This window comes from Theobroma cacao, chromosome 6 (assembly GCF_000208745.1).
Source record: "Theobroma cacao cultivar B97-61/B2 chromosome 6, Criollo_cocoa_genome_V2, whole genome shotgun sequence".
NCBI lineage: Eukaryota > Viridiplantae > Streptophyta > Magnoliopsida > Malvales > Malvaceae > Theobroma > Theobroma cacao.
In genome coordinates this window covers 644,407-664,311 of record NC_030855.1, presented here as the reverse complement: position 1 = coordinate 664,311, position 19,905 = coordinate 644,407, and the positions used below count along the sequence as shown (strand labels likewise).

Genomic DNA, 19,905 nt, shown 5'->3' with positions numbered 1-19,905 from the left:
TGACCATGGATTTAACAAAATAGTTGATCAAACTTTTGAGTTTACACAACTAATAGGTGATGTTGGTTGTCCCTACGATGATGTAAACATTTAAATATTCACATATCTTTTAGTACACAATCTATGTAATTTACAACTCTTCATGGTGAAGATATATCTCATGAACACAGCATTGGCAATAATCATATAATCCCAACGTTTAGAAGTACCCTTTATAGAAGAAGACTAAGACAAGTTGCCAGTACTACCATTACGACGAAAATGTAGACATGTTTTCATTAGATCATATGAAACAGGTGAAATGTAATAGAAACATTTACTATATATAATGTACCTTATCCAACAATACCCAAAAAAATACCATTCTAGTTAAAGGTTTGGACCTTTTAGTTCGACAGACCTCATATCGATCATATATTCCGGTAGGTTACAAAACCCAAAAGAATAGCAATAACAATTGTGAATAGGCACCGATGACCTTTTATCGAAAACTAACTTGACATCTTCAAGCAACTGATTGCACTGCTCTTTCAAAGCTGTCTTCTGCAGATGATGCACGTTTAACAAGAACATGCTCTGGATGTGTGAGCTTCAGTTGGCTGCAAAGTAATCGTAGGGTCAGAATTAGGATCATTTTTCAAAAGAATTAACATGGCACCTCGATTAAGTTTAGAATAGCAGAGTAGCGAAAATAAGATACAGCTGCAAAAGAATTAGTTAGTTTACCCGTGTAGTGGAATAAGCAGTTTTGCATGGTAAGCGTACATGAATACCCCACAAATAATAACGAAGATGCACTTAACAATGAATGCATCGCGAGTATAGACAATCCCACTAAAGTGCATTTCAGTTACAAGAATAGGACTATTTTCCATATTCTACAAGCTACAATAAACTTTGCACTTTTAGGTTTAGAATAAAAGCGCTTCAACTCAATTGAATATCAGGGACACGAATGAAACTCCCCTCACTTACTGTATTTGGCCATGGTAATACTATTGTGTAACCATTCACCGCTTTGCAGGAGTAAGCTGCACCATGGGTGATTTGCATGTGGACCCAATATGTTCTTCACAATGCAAATTGGAGTGTTCTCTAAGCATAAGGTATGGCGCACTACCTTAAAAGTCCATTATCAGTGAATAAGGTATTGCCTCAATGCTAATCACAACTCTCCACCAAAAAGGAGGTCAAAAGATAGAATCATGTTTTGCCCAACCTATTTATTTTTTTAAAAAACGTCTATTGATATTTCAAAGTGATTCAAGGTAGTACCATCAGTTTTCATCATGCGTAGTTAGGAGCCTGGAAAATGCACCTTTCCACTGGCCAAGAGACAAAGCTAGTTTTTCTAGTAGTAGATTGATAAGCAAAGTTCAGCTCAGTACCAGCAAACACCAATTCATCTAAAGCTACAGAATTGCGATATTTTTTAGCCTTACCTCAGGTTCTCAAAAAAGGAAATACATGAAACCAAATATATCTTCAGAAAACTTCAATGGATATAAGGACAGTGGCGATTAATGAAAAGAATAGTGGAGTTTTTTTAAAGACTTGACTAATATTTGTTTCCTACAGGCAGTCAAGACTAGTAACTTTGGAGTTTAGCTAGTTGGTGCTGAGATTTGTTCTGCTTGTAGTGCTCTACATATCTGACAGGAACATAGACAGCCAAAAAACATGCTAACGTAAATAAAATAAATGGGAACTCCTTTTATGTATAGGATCTCATTAATCTAGCTGCCAAACTCTTGAACATGATGTACTCTTTTTAGATTGGCTAAACTAGCTATGACCACAATATTATGGAGTGCACTTAAAAAAATGTATAACACTTGTCAACTATCCAAATGGATAAGTGAGAGTTCAATTATTTAAAAAAAACAAAGGAGCAGGAAGATAAAGGATATAAGTAGATACTTTACCTTAGGTAACGTGAAGATGATTTACCAAGGTGAAGACTGCATACAACCAGGTTGGCCAGAGTTTCAGGATCCTTTGCATCCTATATCAATTGACAACCGACCCTTATTACATAAAATCTTGAAAAGAAACAAACCAACTAATTGCAATGCAGCAATAAAACTTGGGAGTGTGAAATATTCAGTGTCGCGATCGATCAAAAACTTGAAAATTGACAGGAACATAAGAGGCTAGGAGAAAACCCTAGGAAAAGCTAAGAGTCAAATTCAATATGATTTGGTGTCAGTCAGAGGTTACATTTACACCATGAAACTTAATGGATACCAAGATTGAAAACACAGTAATTTATGATCGTGAAACACATTGACTGTGGTTAGCACTGTACACAGGGCTCTAAACAACACCAAAATAATTGACAAATAATATGTTTAAGTCTTAACAAAATAAAAAAGTATCCACAGTTCAAACTTGCCTTGTTAAGTGCTTCAAGCAACAGCGTTTCAGCTTCATCAAAGTTTCCCATGTGCATACAGCAGACAGCCTTCCCATTCAGGATCAGTCCGGTCATTGGATATTTCTCAGAGAAATCTTGGAAAATCAGATACGCTTCCTGTATCTTTGAACCACCCTGAAAGGGTAGAATAACACCCATTACAGCATCCTGCATCATATGGTTTCTCACTAATAGGATTATTAAAATGAAAAATATTCCGTACCACTGCTAGATTCAACCATGCATTTGCTAGTTGAGTCAGTGTATGGTCCTCATCAATCTGCTGCATGACCCTTAGCTGTTTCTCTGCATAATCTGACCGGTGCATCTTGATGAATATTTGAACATTCAATGCATGCCTAAATACAGCAAACCAGATGACTTCAGGAGATGCATCACAGTATCCAATTTACTAGTAAAAATACAAGTTGCAGATTTTGCTTTGGCAGTTGAAAGATTGAGTTGAAGTCACTAGAAAGAACATAAGCATAGGAATTGGACATCAACTCATAAATTACCTCCATAAGTATTTTCCCCCAAAAATTTTATAAAATAACTTGACATCAACTTTTAAGCAAGAAAACTTCATCTGATACAATGTTAAGCTAACAGTTGCCACACAAATTTGAGCATGTGATTTTCATTCAATTGGTAGAGAAGATGGAATAAACAGTGTAGATGATTAAAAAGCAAACTAAACAGAGACAATAATGTCTGCTCTAGAGAAAATGGTGGACATGGTAGCCATATCCAGTCACCTAAAAGCAACAAATATCGTACTATCACTAGCTTTAGACCTCATTAAATTACTATTTATCTTTCATCAAAATGGCTTTTAAGATTAAAATCAAAAAGAGGTCAGTGTAAGTCTATCCAACGCAGCATCTCAGCCAATTAGATCCCCAAGGTATCAGGATAACAGCACAAACTACAACTTGCAAAGACAATACAGAAGCAGTTAGAGAAAATCTTGTGGTGATGAAGCATGAGCAATATGCACTAAACATAAGCACTTTGATAAAATGTTTTGTACAGGCTGATAATGGCTAGGTGACTCAGAACCACCATTGCGGGGTTTTACCATGACTTTTAGGTTTTTCGTATAATTGGCTTATTGACAAAATTATTCCTTCTTTAGCACCAGGGTATCAAAAGCTTGAAACGGTAAATACTCCATGTTGTTATTTTAAACGAACTATTCTCAAAAACAAACACAGACGAGAGAGAATAATTATAATCCTATATTTCATCTAAATATATAGTTTAAGCAGGTAGAAATCACCTGCAACATACAAGAGCCTAATGAGTTTACTGTAGTTCTTAGATAACCCATAAATTTTATTATTGTTCCATAATGCATTTTCTGAGGTATATATTCGAGCGGGACAACGGAGTGAGAGCTAAATCTGTGCTGTGAAACCATAGAAGGCTCCAAATTACCTAGAAAGAAAGTAAAGAGAATATCTAAAAGGTCATTATGCAGTCAGTCCAAGCAAGTCGGTTCCTAGGAGGGAAAATTCAGTGAAATCTAGCCAAATCATGCAATTTCAATAAAGAAGCAAAATTTGATATTATTCTATGACACACGCATCATAGAATAGAATGCAAGCATAAATGAAGTTGAACTTGAACGGGACAACTCACAGTTCCATGGTGCCACCAGCATTGGTGTGTTTAAGAGCCTCATTATAATCTTCTTCATGCATGAAAATGATTCCAGCAATCAACCTTAAGATGGCATTGTTTCCAATTGCTGGATCTGACAACCACTCTTTCAAGCTCGAAATCGTCGATTCCTAAAACGCAATAACCATCAATCAATCAAACATCCTCTTTTCCCCATACTTTCTCGCAGATCTTTTCTATAACCAAATAAAAAGAAGGCAGATCTAAAAAGAATGAACCTTCTCGTGAGGGTTGGAGAGATAGAGAGCCAGCAATTTAACGGCTTGGAGAGGAGTAGCAGCAGAGGAGTCGATCTCATTGATCACCAACTGAGATTTGTAAAATTTTTAGAAAACAAGAAGAAATTTAATAAAATAAAAGTAAAAACGGGGGGGGGGGGGAAGGTTTAACGTACTTGGTAGCTGCCGAGAGCGATGTAAGAGCGGTAAACGAGGCAGTCGCGCTCGACGGCGTCATCGGTGGAGAGATTGGGAAGATCGCTGTTGTTGATGGCGGCCTGATACGAACCCAAGTAGAAATTGTTCCTTAAATTGAACAAGTGATCTGGAACTGCTGCTGCTGCCGCCATTTCTTTCTTCCTTTACCTTAGATCTCAACAATGGTTTTCCTTTTTTCAGTTTTCACGTCTAACTATTTCTTCATTTCTTTTTAATGTACACCACTTTTATACAAACGGCAACGGGGCTTGTCACGAAAATTGTTCATAAAACGGTGCCGTTTCTAAGCTTAAAATATTCCTATATATGTTGTTGGGAAAACTCTATTTACAACCCTTGTAGTTTTAATTTTTTCAGATAGCATCCTGTGATTTTTTTTTTCTCAATCAGCCGTCAATGAATATCTTTTTTCCATTTAACGCCTTGTGAATGTGTTAATTTTGTTTAATAAAATTATTAAAATATTTTTAATTTAAAGTTAATTTATTTGTTTATATTTACAGATATTTTTGCAATTTAAAATTAAAACATAACATAATCTCTTGTGAGAATATAAATTATTTATAAAATATTATTTGAAAAAAAATCACAATATATCATGTAAGAAAAGTTAAAATCACAAAAAATATAAATAAAGCTTTATTTAAATTATATCATATGTGTGTGCTTATCTATATTTGTTTTGATCAATTTTATAAAATTGAATAAAACAATGGAGAAGTAGAGTGAAACTCTAAACCTAAAGATTAAAGATTTGAAAATCTAAATATGCAATTAAACCTAGATCCTTATATAGATAGATATCTTTTTACCATTATTGAGTTTTATTATTGAAATTACATTTTTTATGCAAAAAATGTAAAGATTTTTTATTATTCTTTGCCTCTTCGATACTAAGTGTAGTAAAATTTGATTTAATTTGAAAGAACCTTACCAATTTTAAATCTTGAGAAATATTTTAGCAAAGTTTTGAATTTTTATTGAACCAATTAAAGACAAATTAATAATTATATTTTCTATTGTCAAATTTTTTCGTTCGGTCATTTTGTTTTGGATTTTTGAATAATTCTCAAACCATTGGCCGAGTTATTTATATCGTAAGCATATCTTAAAATGTGATTAACAAAATGCATAATTTTGAAACATAATGTATTTAGTTACGTATTTTACATCCTAATAATCTTATCTCTCAATTATAGCCTCACATAGTTTTTTCCATGTAATTAAATTTTTGACCTTTTATTTTTCTTTATTTGGTTGCTTTTTTATTTTTATTTTTTATAAAATAAAATGATCAATTAAAAAAATACTTTTCGGACATCCAAACAAGTTATTGGGTCTATCTATCTTTCCGGCCCATTTATTTTTTGAAGTGAATAAGAGGGCCGACCATGGGCGCGGGTCAAAAAGAGAAAGTCACTCCCTCCATCTCTCCCGCTTGAGAAATCAAAACCCTAGAAATCTATCTTCCATTTCCATTCCCATTCCCATTCTCATCGTCCTCTGCACTCCAAAATCGCAACAATGTCGATGTCCAAGAGTTCCAAAATGCTTCAGTTCATCAACTACCGGATGCGGGTCACCATCCAAGACGGGCGCCAACTGGTCGGCAAATTCATGGCCTTCGACCGCCACATGAATCTCGTGCTCGGCGACTGCGAGGAGTTCCGCAAGCTTCCTCCTGCTAAAGGAAAGAAGAACTCGAACACCAACGAGGAACGCGAAGACCGTCGAACCCTTGGCCTTGTTCTTCTCCGTGGCGAAGAGGTTATTTCCATGACCGTCGAGGGTCCTCCTCCTCCTGAAGAGTCTCGTTCCAAGGCTGCTTCCGCTAATGCTGTCCCTGGCCCTGGTGTTGGTCGTGCTGCTGGCCGTGGGATCCCCACTGGGCCACTTGTTCAGGCCCAGCCTGGTCTTGCTGGCCCTGTTCGTGGTGTTGGAGGTCCTGCTCCCGGGATGATGCAGCCCCAGATGTCTCGACCACCTGTTCCGCAGCTCTCCGCTCCTCCCATGACTTACCCTCCTGCTGGTGGAGCTCCACCCGTGATCCGTCCCCCTGGGCAAATGCCACCTGGCGCTTACCCGGGACAACCGCAACCACCTCAGATGCCACGTGGCCCACCTCCTCAGGTACCGCCTCCGGCTTTTGGAGTAAGACCTCCTCAGCAGTTCCCAGTGCCGCCACCTCAATATGGTCAGAGGCCGATGGTTCCACCTCCAGGACCAATGATGAGAGGACCTCCAGCTCCACCGCCTCCACGGCCTGGAATGCCTGCTCCACCTCCACCACGGCCTGGAATGCCTCCTCCTCCTGGTGCTGTTCCTGTTTTTGGACCACCACGTCCAGGAATGCCACCTCCACCAAATCCTCAAAATCAGCAGCAGAATCAGCAGCAGTAGTGATTTTGATTTGGTATGGCATATTTGAGCTTCTGATGGCTTTAGTTTCTATAATGCTGGAAGGGTTAATAACATTTTGCTGCTAATAAATGATTTTTAAGATTTTTGCCTTGTAGGCTTAAGTGGTTTGTGCTGTTGGGATCCTGTTGAGTTCATATGATTTGGTGGGTAAGAGTAACTAGGACTAGTTAAGTCATTTGTGAAGCAAGCTTTCTTAAGAGTAAAATGCAGGTTTTCTTCATTCGATATGTTTATCCGGTTGTTGCCTTATTTGAGTCTTCAAGAGAATAGTTCTATTGTGAGTATTTATTATGTTGAGTTTGCATCTTCCTTTAACTTTGTAGTCATTAGTCAGACTTTTGGTGGTTTTAGAACTATGTTAACATTTCTCTATGTTGGATTTTCTTTCAAGTATTTTGTTGTTAGGGTAATAGAATTTTTTGTTTGCAGATAGGAAAAGTGTATGCTATTTGCTTATCTATTGAACGCATCATAAGGACAATAAGTATCAAATATGCATGTTCAAATAGAAACTAACTAATTATCATGGTATTTTTGACATACATCAATTAAAAAAAGAGTGCTATGAGGTTTCTTCGGGTGTGGGACAGTTTGTGATGAGCAGTTTAACTTATGTAAAACAGGGAGCAAATAAGAGATGAAAAAACCTAGGCAGTCACTCATCCTTTGGGGTCTAAAATGTCATGCCTAGGACAAGACAATCATGCCTTGAAAACAAGTTAAAAATTGCTAAAGTAAGCTTGGTATATTCTGTTTCTGTTCACTTCTCCCCATCTAATTACACAAAAAGCAACTAGACTTGGCCCCAAATTAGAAAAGGGTAGACATTTAATTGACTTCCTAACAAGAAGAGTTGAGAGCTAATATTTAAACAGAAGAGAAAAGCATTGAGAAAGATATACAATTGTGAAAATATTTAAACTTATTAAGCATGCTTGCACACCCTTCTCAGCAGCTGCAATCAACTTATAGATAACAAAAATTCTTCACGAACATCACATTGTTATGCTCCTTATAACTATTCTTTCTTTTGGCCAAAGGAAATAACCCAACCACGTTAAGTACAAAGCAAAGCATGGTAGGAGATGAGTTGCACAAAGCAAAGCAAATGATGATAGATAGATAGACAGACAGATAGCAAAATATGGGAGATATTGTCCTCAAAAGAGCTTACCTCTGCATCACCTAAAAATAGGTCATCAATTCTTCAGCAGTTTCCAACCAGTTGAGCTGAAAAATGTATAAGTGTTAAATCAGTTCATCATTCTTTTCCTTCCTTTGTAGCAGTGAGCAGATGCATTTAGCTACTCACAGATTCTACTAGAACTGGAATAGAACCTTCTAAACCACATTTATATAGATCTTCTTTAACCATGAATACAAGCTGATCAGCCATGCTTAGCACCAACTGCAAGTGAAAGTTAGCAATAAGTGTTTCAGACTGAAGTAATTAAAATAGAGTGTGAATAAATTTTAGATTGTATAAATTCAGAGCATTAATGCTAAGAAATATTTTGAGTACTTACATGTCTTCAGGTAAATTTCCACGCCATGGCTCTGCCTAGAGAGCCATGGAAATAGGACAGACAACAAAACTCGACTCACCTTCTCTTGGATTATGGACTCCTCACCTTGCAATCTTCGGCGTCCAATGACTGAAATTAGTGTTCTTTCCTCTATTATATCAACATCATCAAATGCAAAATCAATCTGCAAAAAGCAACCCTACTTCTTACCATAATAAAGTTTGAATTTTGAAGCATAGGTCAGAACCATGAAAATCTAAAGGCTGGAAATAAAATTATAGAAGTAGAGCACTAATTTCTACAGAAGAAAAATAATCATATAATAGTAATTAATGGCATTTTTTTTGTTTGTTTTGACCTGTAAATGCTTAGTGGCCCAACAACAAAGAAGAAACTTTTCAGTCTACCACAGATTTTGCTTAAATAAATTCACAGGAAATGCTTGACGAAGAGTTTTTGTCAGTTCAACAAATTAAAGCATTCAAGCAGAACTGTAAAACAAAGAAGCAACCGTCAAAACCCAATTAATGGAAAATTATCAGTTGACTAAAGTTAGGACCTACTTGAGAACTGTTTTCATATTCTCCTAATGGGATTCCTGCCTTTGCTGCCTCACTTGCACTCACTGCAGAACTGCACAAATCTAGAGCAACTTAGACATATTAATAGTAAATAACATATAAAAAAAAATAAGTTTGTGATGAGTGTTAAACTGCAGAACGCATCATAAGGACAATATGTATCAAATATGCATGTTCAAATAGAAACTAACTAATTTTCATGGTATTTTTGACATACATCAAATTAAAAAAGAGTGCTATGAGGTTTCTTCAGGTGTGGGACAGTTTGTGATGAGCAGTTTAACTTATGTGAAACAGGGAACAAATAAGAGATGAAAAAACCTAGGCAGTCACTCATCCTTTGGGGTCTAAAATGTCATGCCTAGGACAAGACAATCATGCCTTGAAAACAAGTTAAAAATTTCTAAAGTAAGCTTGGTATAATCTGTTGCTGTTCACTTCTCCCCATCTAATTACACAAAAACAACTAGACTTGGCCCCAAATTAGAAAAGGGTAGACATTTAATTGACTTCCTAACAAGAAGAGTTGAGAGCTAATATCAACTAGACTACCTTTTGTATCCTCAATTTTTTTTTGTAAATTTTCAGGTTTATTCTCCACTATCGTTTGAAGTTTCAAAGACTAAGCAGGTGATTTGTTATTTACTTGTTATGCTACAGTAATAGAGAGACAGTCTTCTGTTAAATCTTGAATGTGAAACTTAGTTTTGATTTTTTTGTGCAAATTTCTAATTATTCAAGCTGTTGAAGCATCAATATATCCTTTTTTTTTTTTCTATAGGCTTAGATTTCAAGAGCTCTAACTATTCTGTTAATTAGTTTTAAATTACCCACGAGAGTATTCTCTTTTATTTTGTTAACATGATCATGAATCTTTTCCCTCTTTGGTGAAAATGTGAGGGGTCTTATACATGAACTAAAATTGGATTGGTAAATGAAATTTCAGTTCAATAGATTCCCTTGTATCTGAAACACGCATCAGGTTTTTAAGCATTATTTTTTTTTTTTGAAGATTAAGCATTATGTTAATCCACTAAAACTACTGCAGCTTGATTGCTATTATGATTTGGAAAAGCACTTTACAGTCACTATCCTTTAAGAGTTTGGGCTCCCATCAATCCAAAAATTATAGATAAAGAAAGTATGATTTGGGTTCACATTTGAATGCTATAATCTCAGTTCCCATCAATCACAGTCACCATCAACACTAAAATTTGGATATTTGCTCGTGCTTCATAAAGGGAAATGTGCTAGGCATAACACCTTATTGGCTTAATATCCTAAAAATATCTTGAGAGGCATTATATTGTGATTGGTGTGGTTTGCTACCATGATTGTCTCATCTACAGTTTGTGCTATATGAACCTCTAATTCTGAGTATCTAGTGATATTTTGTCGCTTTAGACCAGTGACAGCAGTATGTTAATCCCTAAGGTTAACTGTGTGAAATGTTGTCATTACACTAGATGTTTTGACTCGTAGCATGGTGACTCTTGATGTTTGTGTTACGTAATATATTATTTTTTGCATATGATATTTTATAGTACTGGTTTTAGTGAAAGTTTGTTTATATTATGCTTGGTTTTGTTACAGGCAGGGGTTTGATAGGGGTGCTGTGATGGATTTTGTCTGGAATTTAATGGCAGAGTTCTTACAAACTAGGCTTTAGAGCTTGTTTCTTGAGTATCTGGCGGCGGCAGCAGCAGCTAGTGTATAATTTATTAGTGATTGGATGAATGGAAAATTTCTGCCCCTTCTGTAGTTAGGTCGTTCTCATGTTGTAGTTGCACAGTCTGTTTTGTGAGCATAGTGTTCCTTTGCCATGAAAAGGTTTAGCATTAACTGACCAATAGACATTGAACCTCAAAATTACTCTTATTTCTTTTGTGAATGTGCCTTTACCATTTAAGACTAGATTTCTTTCTTCATTTTCTTTTTCTTTTGAAAGAAAAAAGAGAAATTCTCCAACGATTGAGTAGCAGGACATTTTCTATATGCTTTGATTGGTACAAGCCTTTAATTTCGAAAATTGAATTATACTTTGAAATTAAATAATCGAAATTGATTTAGGTTTTGTTTGGTTTTATTATTATTTGTCAACATTTTATAAAATATATATTTTTATAATATTTATGTAAAAACTATACATTTATATGTATATATTTTATAATCAAAGTTTTTTTTATCGATATGGTTGTAAATTTTAGATACTGAAAATTGATTGACATAATGATAATCAATAAATTGAATTAAATAATCGGTAAAATAAATCGAATTCATACGATCTATTGTTGCTACGTAAGCCACCAAACTTTGAGTAGTATATCACTTGATTATTAATAATCGTTTTTTTAATTATAACAATAAATATATAACTTAAGCTGCACTTATTGTATTGAAAATAGATTATTAATAATTAGTTTTTTTATTGACATGATTATAAATTTCAAATACTGAAAATTGATCGACATAATCCATGTAATATATCTATCGACATTGAATCAAGTATTCAATTTTTAATCGAATTGAATTTAATCTATTCACTCTAATCTTCATATATTTGAATAAGTGAGCCTAAAAAAATTTTTAATAGCTAATCTTTTATATATATATATATATATATTATAGGGAAAATTAATATAGCTTATATCATTTTAAGTCAAGTTATGCCTAGACAGTTTTATAACTAAACATGCAACAATACTATCAGAAGGAACATAAAAAATATGTAAATTTAAATCTAAATTTTTATGATGGGTGGTCATTCAATTGACAGGTTGATTAGTTTCATGATGAACGTGAGATAGTGAACAATTCTAATCTCGACTAAATAGTTCTCTAATAAACCTCAGAAAATTAGCATTAGGATCAGATATGGTACTTTTGCCGAATAAAAAGTCAGATTCCACTTGAATTTTCCTATAGCTAGTCTTTAATTCCAACTAATAAAGGACATTACTGTATATGATTTGTGCTACTACAGCTGGTAAATGATTTTAATTATAATAATAATTACTTTGACATATTCATTTGCAAAAGAAAGGTTGGGCATTGGTTGGGGGGAGAAATAAGTAATGTACTACTTTTTATTATTATTATTATTTACTTAGAATGTGAAAATGAGAGAGCAGTAAATTTGAAGGTGGATGTAGCTATGAACAATGACTTTTTTTGGCACCACTACACCACCAGGGTGATGCTTTGATTGCTTCTAATCCAAGGATAGGACACCACCATGTTAAACAAAGAAGAAAAGGGAGGCACCTAAAATTAGGTTGGGATTTATTTACCATGTGCTTATATTTTTAATTAAAAAATATATCAATTATCAATGACACAGTCGAAGTAGTGGTTGAGATAAGGATTGATAATCTCTCAATTTTTTATTTTTTTATTATTATATGTATAAAATTTAAAATATGTAAATTTATAATTTATATAATTATTTTTTAATTATCTCTCATGTAAAATTTTGATTTTATTGTTACCTACTCAATAGAGAAAAACCCTTATTTTTATAATTTAAGATCCAACGATCTCTTCTGGACAGGAGATGCATGAGACTTGGGACATGCCATCATTCCCATCACCCTCACTTGAATCTTTTCACCGAGTTGTTAGTACTGCTACTACTGAAAGTCCTTCATCCTACCTCCATCTCCATTGCTCATAATCTTTCTGGGTTTTTTGTTTGTTGTGCTAACCCTCCAATATACCTGCAAAGGTTTCTTCATGAAAGGCTTGTATATATATACACCATTGATCAGTGCAATGTATTTATACAAGTGTTGTGAACACATATCCAAAGAATATTCACTTGATTTGCTGGGATTTGTTCAGTTTGACCTTGAGATCCTTTACACCTTTCACCCTTCCAACTTGCTTATTGCGCGCAGCCAATCGTAATGGGCAAACAAGGAATACACAGTCAAATATTGGAGTGAACAAGTTGAAAGAGGGCATTATGGTCAAATCAAAGGTGGCTTTAACCAGAGCCAAACCAAATATTTTCATCATGGGTCCAGGTTTTGGGACCACCAATGGTGCAGTATCTGACAATAGATTTCTGGTTTTAACTTTAGAAGAAATTGCACATCTCTTTTATGGCTTAGATTCTCTGTAACTAGTAGTAGTAGAGTAAGTCAACTCTTAACAGTAACTAAAAACATTTGTTCAATGTGAAGGGCTGCAATCTGACTTTGGTAAACCTAAAATATGGCTTTATGGCAAAGAAGATACAGCATATCTTGTGGCTCAACCATTTTAACATAAAGAAAGACAGACAGACAACGATTTCAACAAAAAGAAGGGAAAAAGCCATAGGGTTTGGGAGCCTCTTAGGCTAAAACTATATATGGAGAATGGTCCCATAGCTACAACTTTATTAGTTAAATGAGAAAAGTCTCTTTGTATGTTTAGAATCAAAAGGAGAGAGCTTTTAGACGCCAGCCTAGTGACACCGAAGGCGAATGGGGAGCCCTTTTTCTGGTGTTGGCATCATATCTCCAATGATCTTTTCCTTTGGCTCCACCAACTCCCACTTGAACCGTTTCACAACGTTGTGCACGAATGTGAGTATGGCCAGTCGAGCGTACTCTTTCCCTGGACACATCCGAGGTCCACCTCCAAATGGAACGAATGTGAATGGGGGAAAAGTATTTCCTTCATCGTATCTTGAAGGGTCAAATTTGTCTGGTTCTGGAAAGAATTCTGGGTTCCTGTTCGCTGTGCTAACTGTCCAATATACCTGCAGGAAAAGATATTGATTGTTCAGCGTGGAGATTAGTCGTGGTTGGCTGTTTGCTAACTCGGTCATGTTGATCTAGATTATCACATACTAGCGGACATACCTTCCATCCCTTTGGAATGGTGAAACCAGCATAAGTAAACTCTGTGAGGGCTTCCCTGAAAGTTCCCTGAAGTGGAGGTGTCAGTCTCATGACTTCGTACAATACATTCCATGAATACTTCATCTTCTGTATGTCATCCCAATCCAAGAGCTCCCCTGGCTTTTTGGCAGCTGCAACCTCTGATTGCTCTGCACGTTTCAAACATTCACAATAATTAGAACCTGACAAATCAATTTTATGCGAGTAAATAAGAATGAAAGTGGTTGTTTTGATGTATATACCTGCTAAGATTTTGTCATAGATGTCAGGCCTCTCTCCAACGTATTTCATGAAGAAAGTCATAGCAGTAGCCACAGTACTGTACCCTGCAACCAGCAACCCCATAATCTTATCAGCAATCTCAGCCTCCGGCATGTATTTTCCGGACGGGTCAGTGGCCACAATCATATGGGAAAGTATGTCCTGCATAGGTGCTCCTGTCGCCATGGCAGTTTTCTTCTCCTTTATAACTTCTCTTAACTCCTTCCTGATAGCAGCTGCCGCCCTGTTCGCTCTGTAAAAAATTGTCCCTGGAAAGTTCACAGGTATTGAATGCATCCCCAAGGTAATATCATCAAAGTTGGTAACGAGCCTAGAGATACGCTCAGGGTCATCGATGCCCAAGAAGAAACGACATGCGAGAGTCAAGGTCAGGGTCTTAGCAAGAGCGAAGGCCTTCACTTCATCTTTGCCTTGCCAGTATTTCTCCATCTGTTGCTGAGTGATGGAATCCATTTTCCCCAAATACCTCACCAGTGCTTCAGGCTTCAAGAATCCTGGAGACCGCAAAATTTTTGCCTCAGCATCCCTGGCAATCTGAACTGGTGCAGCAGCCTGGTAAGAGCGGAATAGTTTCTGCATCGAGTGAGGTCGGAAAGCTGTGAAGAGCTTTTGCTCATTGGAGAAAAGAAACTTGTGTCCTTCAGGACCACATATGACAGCAGTTTCCTCCCCAAGAATCTTGGTCTTGAAAATATGAGGAGAGTACTTCTTCATCCTATCAAACACAAACTTTTCCGGCTTCCCAAACAGGAATTCAAGAGTTTCACCCATGACAGGCCACCCCAAGCTCCCTGGGGGAAGGTCTTTGGCACCGCTGCTAGTACTAGATCTAGGCCTGGCTCCGAGTCCAAAGACGACGACAACAACAACAACTGTGACAACAATAGGAGCAAGCAAAACAGCAAGAGAGAGCTCCATGGTGATGGTGGTGGGTTTCTGCTTTTGGGAAACGAATGTGGTGGGGATTTAGGCAGTGAAACGTGTTGAGTTATATAGTCCCGAACCAGGATTGCCCCAGTAATCCTACGTAAGACGTACACTGGCATGAACACCTATTATTAAATTAAGAGATTAATGTAGTTTTGTCTTTCAGTAACATCGTAATTGGAACGTTTGCAAAGTCGTCAAGAATGAAGCACAGCTGCATTAATGTTGAAATTTTGACTATGGGGGGAGGATTGGGTTTCAAACTCGAAAACGAAATTACCACCCTGATGGCAAGCTCAAACCAATTTCCATTGCCTTCCTACTGCATCCCCATGAAAGCTAGCTTTTAAAGTACTCTTATTTTGACTTCATTTAAAAGCACTTGAGTAATACTCATCACCAACCCCACTCACAGCAGCAGTTGTGCCCAAACAAGAAAAGTAACCCACCCGTCCAAACTCAATCTCAATCACAAAGAATAAAAGGTGTTGTAATTCTTATCTTAAAAAAAATATATATATATATATATATATATGTATATATTATATGATTTTTTTTCGATGTTTTGTCGAAAGAATTAAAGAAGATTCATGATAATATATTATTGAGTTATAATCGAATTCGATTTCGGATTAATTGAATCAAGTTCATGAGATTAAGTTAAAAGTTTATTATTTATGTAATTAACTCGTGATAGCAAACTCGTAGAATATTATTCAGAATTTCTAAGAGTTGAAGTGGTCATTTGAAACTCATGGAAAATAAAATGACTATGAATAATTCAGCAGTAATTATCATTTTGATGACTTTCCTCTCAGTATTCAAAACGATTAGTACGCCATGGATACCACATGTTCTTCCTGTGGTCCTCGTGGAGGATTACTGTCCCTTCTGCAACTAATTGTCAGCTTCGCTTCTTTCCTTCTTGATTTTTCTTAAGACTATTATGTAATAGGAAGTTGGTTTCTCTTTACTCGTAAATCTCACCTGTTCACACTGTCTTCAAATTCGATTCACAAACACGTTTTAATTTTTTCACGATTGAAGTGTTTATAAAAAAAACCAAAATTTGTATCTTTAATATCAAAATCCAATCGGGGAATTGCTCTCTCTTAATTTGTAAATCTCTTCTGTTCGATATTTTTTATTTCAATTTGTTAATATGTTTTAACTCTTTTAACGATTGAGACGTTCGGATAAGAATTAAAATCCACATCTTTATTTAACATCAAAATTAAATACAATTATTTAATTATGTTAGTTAGAAAGAATGATGATTCATTTAAAGCTAAGTCAAAGACATCAAAGAGACTATTAATTGACAAGAAGATAATTCGTTAAAGGTCCACATATATATATATATATCATGATGTCTAAGGACAATTGGTCTATAGCTTAAGAGCCCTAATACAGTGATAAAAGCATTTTAATTATAACATATATATATATATATATATGTTAATATCCTTTTTTATTAGTTAGCTTAACTAAGGCCTTCAAAATTGTTCTTAGTGGCCGGTATTCTTTCACTAGCTAGCATGGTTTGAATCATTCCACGTTTTTCATTTTATTTTTTTTATGATAATTTTTTTTTTATAATTTGTGGAGAGGGGATTCGAACTCTTCTCTTTAGGCAGGAGGATTATGTACAAACTAATAAAATAAATACTCGAGTGCTTTTTTTATGATAAATTTCATTTTTATGGTTTCAATTTTTTTCATATGATATTTAATGATTTTCTTTATCTCAATTAACATCTCGTAAATATTATTTTTTCAATTAATCCTTTGTGCATAATTTTTATTTCCACATAAGTTAGGCGATTAATTTTATCCAATAAAAATATTAAAATATTTTCAATTCAAAATTAACTTATTTATTCACATTTGAATATATTTTATAATTTTACTAGACAAAATTATTTAGTTTAATTTCTCGTGAGAACATAAGTTATTCACAAAGTACTAATTGAAAAAATAAGATATCCATGTGATGTTAACCAAGAAAAAGAATGAATTAGCTTAAATGAGACTGAAATTAATAATTTAAACTTTTCACGATCCCCCTAATTCTCCTTATATTAATTGATTAATTTTTCTTAAATATAGTCTAATGTTTATAATTACAACGTTCTAAACACGGATTTTAGCAATTGTTTATTGATAATTTTCCAAGAAATCAACCTATTATAATAAAAAAATCAAAATCAAGAAAACAGTAAGAAAGAATATCAAATGTCAATTAGTGTATATATATATATATATATATTTGTATAGCAGTCTTTTGTTGAATTTACTTTACATCTGAAAAGAAAACCGAGGGCCATTTTCCTAGTTTATATATATATATATCCATCAATTACACTCCTAAAAAATAAAAATAAAAATATTATTATAAAATAAAAAAATAATATTCTGGATTTTAACTTATAAAAAATTTCTACACGTGACACCTACGCAATTTATTTTGAATACTTTATACAAATCGAAGTCTACTCTGTTTTTTTGGACAGTACCATCGTTCATCACTGATTGCAAAACAACTTTTTATACATTTTATAGCAAATTATCTTTATAAATATGTAAAAATTTAATCAGCAGGATGAAACTAAAGAGGAATATATAGTATTCGGTTTTACATTTCTTTTGTTTAGTAGTTGTTATGATACGTTAATTTCATTCATAATTTTTAACGTATTTAGAAAAAATCATAATATTATTACGAAGAAATCCTCATTCATTATAAATTTCACTGCTTAACTCGGGTAACTCATAATTAATTAATTGACTTCCTTTTATGCCGTTTCTTTGCTGGTGACGGTCTTTGTCTGATACCATTATGCTTAACTTGACTGAAATCCTCTAACCATTTCAGACGTCCCATTAATCAAACATGGAACTATGTCCTGTAATTCCATCAAATTTCTCAGGTTTCTATGGTCGATAGCGGTTCTTGGCAGTTGTCATTAATTTATCCCACAATTCAATTCCACGTTACCGTAAGGAATGAGGAAACAACAAATGTTTTTTAACAAATATTTAACTGGCCTAATTCGATGTCCATAATTTTTATGTTATTATAATTAATGTAAAAATTATGTAATGTATAAAATATTTAAAAACAAACCTCAAACTCGAGCTTTTGAAATAAACTTAGTTTCGATTCAGATTAAAATTTAAATTCATGAAACATTTTCTATTCCGATGTATTCTTGTATTTATTCTACTCTTATTTATATCTTTATAATTACTTTAAATTATTATAAAAAAATTTAATTCTTTATGTAAAAATTACAATGACAACGTATCAAATATAAATTTTTATTTTACGGTTAATCGTAACACTTAAATGCAAATGATGATCAGAATCCCTTCATTGCATCTAAATAATTAAATATTGATTTGATTAAAAAAAATGTTAGACTATGAACAGTAGGATCAAGTGGGGTTGGTTGCCAGAGATAAAATTGGAAAGAAAAGGACCTGTGTTGTCTTCCAACGAGAGGGAATTTCTATTTTTGATTAGGCACATATGAACGTTGACTCAATTACTGCCTATCATTCGTAGAAAATACGAATCATTGATCCAAACTCGACATAATCTGAATTCAAATTATTATTATTATATAATATAATTTTTTTAAAAAAAATAAAATCTTGAAACTTGTGAGGATGTTTCAATAGTCAAGAAGGGAGACTTGAGAATATTTGGATGTCAGCCATCAATGGTCCCAGAAGAAAATTCTGAGTGTTTATCTACTTGTTTGACATTCAATTTCAGTCCATGTCAATGGAAAATACAAGAAAAAGAAAATAATGGCAGTGAGATTACGCAGAACATTAAGGTGGAAAATTATTGACATTGAAATTGAGAAACATAAGTCCATTTAGGTATGAATCTCAACTTCTTCAATGTAAATGTGTTGTGTGTGTGTGTGTGCCTATATATATATATATATATATATATATATTAATCAACATATTGATCAAAGTTTTAATTTTTTAACTCAACATGTAAAATGTGTTACATTAATTGTCATAATATTGTACTACCAATAATATATATATATATATATATATATTATAATCGGAGAAAGAGAGATTTAAATTCTGTTTTTTAAATAGGGGATCGTGTATCAACTAATAAATAAAATATTCGGTGCTAACCGATAATTTTTTATTTATGTATGTTTTATGAATTGTGATAACATATATATGTGATTTTATCTCGTTATATAATTTTTTGAACAAATGAACTCAATTTTGATATTTTTTTTAATAAAAGTATACGATGAAACTCAACTGAATAAGGGGATGTCCTCAGAAAATTGGGTTGAATTTAGTCCATCTTCTTTAATATACATTCTTAACAAGGATAGTCTTCCAGCTCTTTGTTTTTGCTTTCTGTCTTGTTTCTTTGGAAATTAACCTGACATATCATACACTGTTTTACAATGAAATATAGTTCATGTTTGGTCAAAATAATAATAATAATAATAATAATAAAATAAAATGGAGCAGATGGAATAACAAATTCTTTCTGGAAGTAGCCAAGGTCTTGGATTGAAAGTGATTGCTAAGGTTTCATTATTGGCAATTGATGTTTCTCTAAGCTCTTTTTTTCCAGTTCTGGTTTCAGGTATAATGTTTTTACAGGAAGAAAGTATAAAGCTCCTGCCCTGACTCATCCCCTGAATACTGAAGGGAGATCAGTCAAAATTTTGTTATCTAGAAGGCCAA

The 19,905-nt window shown here is 34.1% G+C and overlaps 3 protein-coding genes and 1 long non-coding RNA gene across 6 annotated transcripts; 1 reads left to right on the top strand and 3 right to left on the bottom strand.

The window, feature by feature from the left end:
* Window positions 251–4,760, bottom strand: LOC18595106 (coatomer subunit epsilon-1). The gene is made up of 7 exons (XM_007022917.2): window positions 4,497–4,760; window positions 4,321–4,410; window positions 4,061–4,212; window positions 2,640–2,775; window positions 2,396–2,551; window positions 1,926–2,005; window positions 251–599 (listed from the first exon to the last, which is right to left on the bottom strand). Exons 1-7 carry the CDS (start codon window positions 4,668–4,670, stop codon window positions 506–508), a joined length of 882 nt encoding a protein of 293 aa, XP_007022979.2. The 5' UTR covers window positions 4,671–4,760; the 3' UTR covers window positions 251–505.
* Window positions 5,940–10,995, top strand: LOC18595105 (small nuclear ribonucleoprotein-associated protein B). Of its 2 annotated transcripts, XR_001928541.1 has the most exons (3): window positions 5,940–6,952; window positions 9,656–9,697; window positions 10,661–10,995. XR_001928541.1 is itself a non-coding variant. In XM_018123654.1 (2 exons), the coding sequence occupies exon 1, from the start codon at window positions 6,064–6,066 to the stop codon at window positions 6,937–6,939; it is 876 nt and encodes a 291-aa protein (XP_017979143.1). In that variant the 5' UTR covers window positions 5,940–6,063; the 3' UTR covers window positions 6,940–6,952; window positions 10,661–10,995. The 2 variants fall into 2 exon arrangements, 1 of the variants encoding a protein (XP_017979143.1); XM_018123654.1 differs by lacking the exon at window positions 9,656–9,697.
* LOC108662611 lies at window positions 7,259–9,649 on the bottom strand. Of its 2 annotated transcripts, none has more exons than XR_001928543.1 (3): window positions 8,845–9,649; window positions 8,273–8,670; window positions 7,259–8,190 (listed from the first exon to the last, which is right to left on the bottom strand). It is a non-coding gene; the product is annotated as an uncharacterized LOC108662611 (long non-coding RNA). The 2 variants fall into 2 exon arrangements; XR_001928542.1 differs by having other exon boundaries at window positions 9,050–9,649.
* On the bottom strand, window positions 13,217–15,479 carry LOC18595104 (beta-amyrin 28-oxidase). Its single transcript, XM_018122530.1, has 3 exons — window positions 14,199–15,479; window positions 13,918–14,105; window positions 13,217–13,814 (listed from the first exon to the last, which is right to left on the bottom strand). Exons 1-3 carry the CDS (start codon window positions 15,154–15,156, stop codon window positions 13,518–13,520), a joined length of 1,443 nt encoding a protein of 480 aa, XP_017978019.1. The 5' UTR covers window positions 15,157–15,479; the 3' UTR covers window positions 13,217–13,517.

Excerpts from the sequence above, each read along its gene's own strand:
- LOC18595106 (XM_007022917.2), bottom strand. The coding sequence starts at position 4,670 with ATGGCGGCAGCAGCAGCAGTTCCAGATCACTTGTTCAATTTAAGGAAC. Across the intron at positions 4,213-4,320 it reads TCTCCAACCCTCACGAGAAG|GAATCGACGATTTCGAGCTT; the intron begins GTTCATTCTTTT and ends ATTGCGTTTTAG. Across the intron at positions 2,776-4,060 it reads GCTGGTGGCACCATGGAACT|GCATGCATTGAATGTTCAAA; the intron begins GTGAGTTGTCCC and ends TGCTGTATTTAG.
- LOC18595105 (XM_018123654.1), top strand. The coding sequence starts at position 6,064 with ATGTCGATGTCCAAGAGTTCCAAAATGCTTCAGTTCATCAACTACCGG.
- LOC18595104 (XM_018122530.1), bottom strand. The coding sequence starts at position 15,156 with ATGGAGCTCTCTCTTGCTGTTTTGCTTGCTCCTATTGTTGTCACAGTT. Across the intron at positions 14,106-14,198 it reads CTATGACAAAATCTTAGCAG|AGCAATCAGAGGTTGCAGCT; the intron begins GTATATACATCA and ends TGAAACGTGCAG. Across the intron at positions 13,815-13,917 it reads CCATTCCAAAGGGATGGAAG|GTATATTGGACAGTTAGCAC; the intron begins GTATGTCCGCTA and ends CTTTTCCTGCAG.